The following is a 2792-nucleotide window of genomic DNA, read 5'->3' as shown; positions in this document are numbered from 1 at the left end:
AGACAGAGAGCTTCGAGACAGAGCTTCGAGACAGAACTTCGAGACAGAGCTTCAAGACAGCGCTCAGAGACAGAGCTCAGAAAGAGAGATCAGAGAGAGATATCAGAGAGAGAGATCAGAGAGAGATATCAGAGAGAGAGATCAGAGAGAGAAATCAGAGAGAGAGAGATCAGAGAGAGAGAGCTCAGAGAGAGAGAGAGATCAGAGAGAGAGCTCAGAGACAGTGCTCAGAGAGAGAGATCAGAGAGAGAGATCAGAGAGAGATCAGAGAGAGAAATCAGAGAGAGAGAGCTCAGAGAGAGATATCAGAGAGAGAGAGCTCAGAGAGAGAGAGAGATCAGAGAGAGAGCTCAGAGACAGAGATCAGAGAGAGAGATCAGAGAGAGATCAGAGAGAGAGAGCTCAGAGAGAGATATCAGAGACAGAGATCAGAGAGAGAGAGCTCAGAGAGAGAGCTCAGAGAGATCAGAAAGAGTTTCGAGACAGAGATCAGAGGGAGAGCTCAGAGAGATCAGAAAGAGTTTCGAGACAGAGATCAGAGAGAGAGCTCAGAGAGAGAGCGCTCAGAGACAGAGCTCAGAGAGAGCGCTCAGAAAGAGATCAGAGAGAGAGAGCTCAGAGAGAGAGGATTAGATTAGATTACATTACAGTGTGGAAACAGGCCCTTCGGCCCAACAAGTCCACACCGACCCGCCGAAGCGCAACCCACCCATACCCCTACATTTACCCCTTACCTAACACTACGGACAATTTAGCACGGCCAATTCCCCTGACCTGCACATCTTTGGACTGTGGGAGGAAACCGGAGCACCCGGAGGAAACCCACGCAGACACGGGGAGAATGTGCAAACTCCACACAGTCAGTCGCCTGAGGCGGGAATTGAACCCGGGTCTCTGGCGCTGTGAGGCAGCAGTGCTAACCACTGTGCCACCGTGCCGCCCACAAAGATCATACAGAGAGCTTCAAGACAGATCAGAGAGAGAGCTCAGAGAGAGAGATATCAGAGAGAGAGATCAGAGAGGGAGAGAGATCAGAGAGAGAGATCAGAGAGAGAGAGAGAGAGGGAGAGAGATCAGAGAGAGAGATCAGAGAGAGATCAGAGAGAGAGAGAGCTCAGAGACAGAGCGCAGAGACAGAGATCAGAGAGAGAGCTCAGAGAGAGAGATCAGAGAGAGAGCTCAGACAGAGAGAGATCAGAGACAGAGCTCAGAGAGAGATCAGAGAGAGATCAGAGAGAGAGAGAGCTCAGAGACAGAGTTCAGAGACAGAGATCAGAGAGAGAGCTGAGAGACAGAGCTCAGAAACAGAGCTCAGAGGCAGAGATCAGAGAGAGAGAGATCAAAGAGAGAGAGCTCAGAGATAGAGCGCAAAGACAGAGATCAGAGAGAGAGATCAGAGAGAGAGCTCAGAGGCAGAGAGCTCAGAGACAGAGATCAGAGAGAGAGCTCAGAGGCAGAGAGCTCAGAGGCAGAGATCAGAGAGAGAGCTCAGAGAGAGAGAGCTCACAGAGAGAGAGCTCAGAGAGAGAGAGCTCAGAGAGAGAGTGCTCAGAGAGAGAGAGAGCTCAGAGAGAGAGTGCTCAGAGAGAGATGAGAGACAGAGCTCAGAGAGAGAGCTCAGAGAGAGAGCTCAGAGAGACAGAGCTCAGAGAGAGAGCTCAGAGACAGAGCTCAGAGACAGAGATCAGAGAGAGAGATCAGAGAGATCAGAGAGAGAGATCAGAGAGAGATCAGACAGAGTTTCGAGACAGAGATCAGAGAGAGAGCTCAGAGAGAGAGCTCAGAGAGAGTGGTCAAAAGAGCTTAGAGCAAGTTTAATGAGGGCTTACAACAGCTAAGAGAGGGTTTAGAACACAGAACGCAGTACAGTACAGGCCCTTCGGCCCTCGATGTTGTGCCGGCCCTTTACCCTACTCTAAGATCAGACTAACCTCCATCCCCTTCATTGTACCATCATCCACGGGCCTATCCAAGAGTGGCTCAAATGTCCCTGACTCTACCAGCCCTGCTGGCAGTGCATTCCACACACCCACCACTCTCTGGGCAAGGACTGACCTCTGACCTCTCCCCTTCCTCAAAAACTATATCCCCTCGTGGTAGCCATTCTGTCCTGGGGAAAAGTCTCTGGCTATCCACTCTATCTGGGTCTCTCATCGTCATGCACACCTCTATCAGGTCACCTCTCATCCCTCCAATGAGATAAACCCGAGATCCCTCAACCTTTCTACATAAGACCTGCCCTCCAGCATCCTGGTAAACCTCCTCTGCACCCTCCCTAAAGCTTCCACATCCTTCCTACAATGAGGCGACCAGAACTGAACACGATATTCCAAGTGTGGTCTAACCAGGGCTCGATAGAGCTGCAGCATAACCTCGCGGCTCTTAAACTCAATCGTCCTGCAAACGAAAGCCAACACACCGTACACCTTCTTGACATCCCGACCAACCTGTGTGGTAACTTTGCGGGATTCATGGACACAGACCCCCAAGACCCCTCCGTCCCTACACACTGTCAAGAGTCCTGCTTTTAACCCTGGCAATCCGAATTCACATTCCACCTTCCAAAGTGAATCACTCCCCACTTTCCCAGGTTGAACTCCATCTTCTCAGCCCAGTTTCCACATCCCGTCAATGACCCACCAGCCTTCCACACTATCCGGCAACCTTCATGTCATCAGCAAACTTACTAACCCGCCCTTCCACTACCTCATTCAAGTCATTTATAAACATCCGAGGTCCCCGAACAGATCCCTGTGGAAATTCACTGGCCACTGAGCTCCAGGCTGAATCAT

At 50.9% G+C, this 2792-nt stretch overlaps 1 protein-coding gene across 1 annotated transcript; it reads left to right on the top strand.

The window, feature by feature from the left end:
* Positions 1 to 1162: 1162 nt before the first annotated feature.
* On the top strand, positions 1163 to 1539 carry LOC122545810 (histone-lysine N-methyltransferase, H3 lysine-79 specific-like; the record flags this gene model as incomplete). Its single annotated transcript, XM_043684716.1, has 2 exons — positions 1163 to 1257; positions 1458 to 1539. Coding segments are annotated over 2 exons (177 nt in total), but the record flags the coding sequence as incomplete, so codon positions are not given.
* Positions 1540 to 2792: the final 1253 nt, after the last annotated feature.

The sequence above is a fragment of the Chiloscyllium plagiosum genome, unplaced genomic scaffold (assembly GCF_004010195.1).
Source record: "Chiloscyllium plagiosum isolate BGI_BamShark_2017 unplaced genomic scaffold, ASM401019v2 scaf_62504, whole genome shotgun sequence".
Lineage (NCBI taxonomy): Eukaryota > Metazoa > Chordata > Chondrichthyes > Orectolobiformes > Hemiscylliidae > Chiloscyllium > Chiloscyllium plagiosum.
The sequence above is the reverse complement of the archived record's forward strand: the minus strand, read 5'-3'. Positions and strand labels throughout refer to the sequence as shown.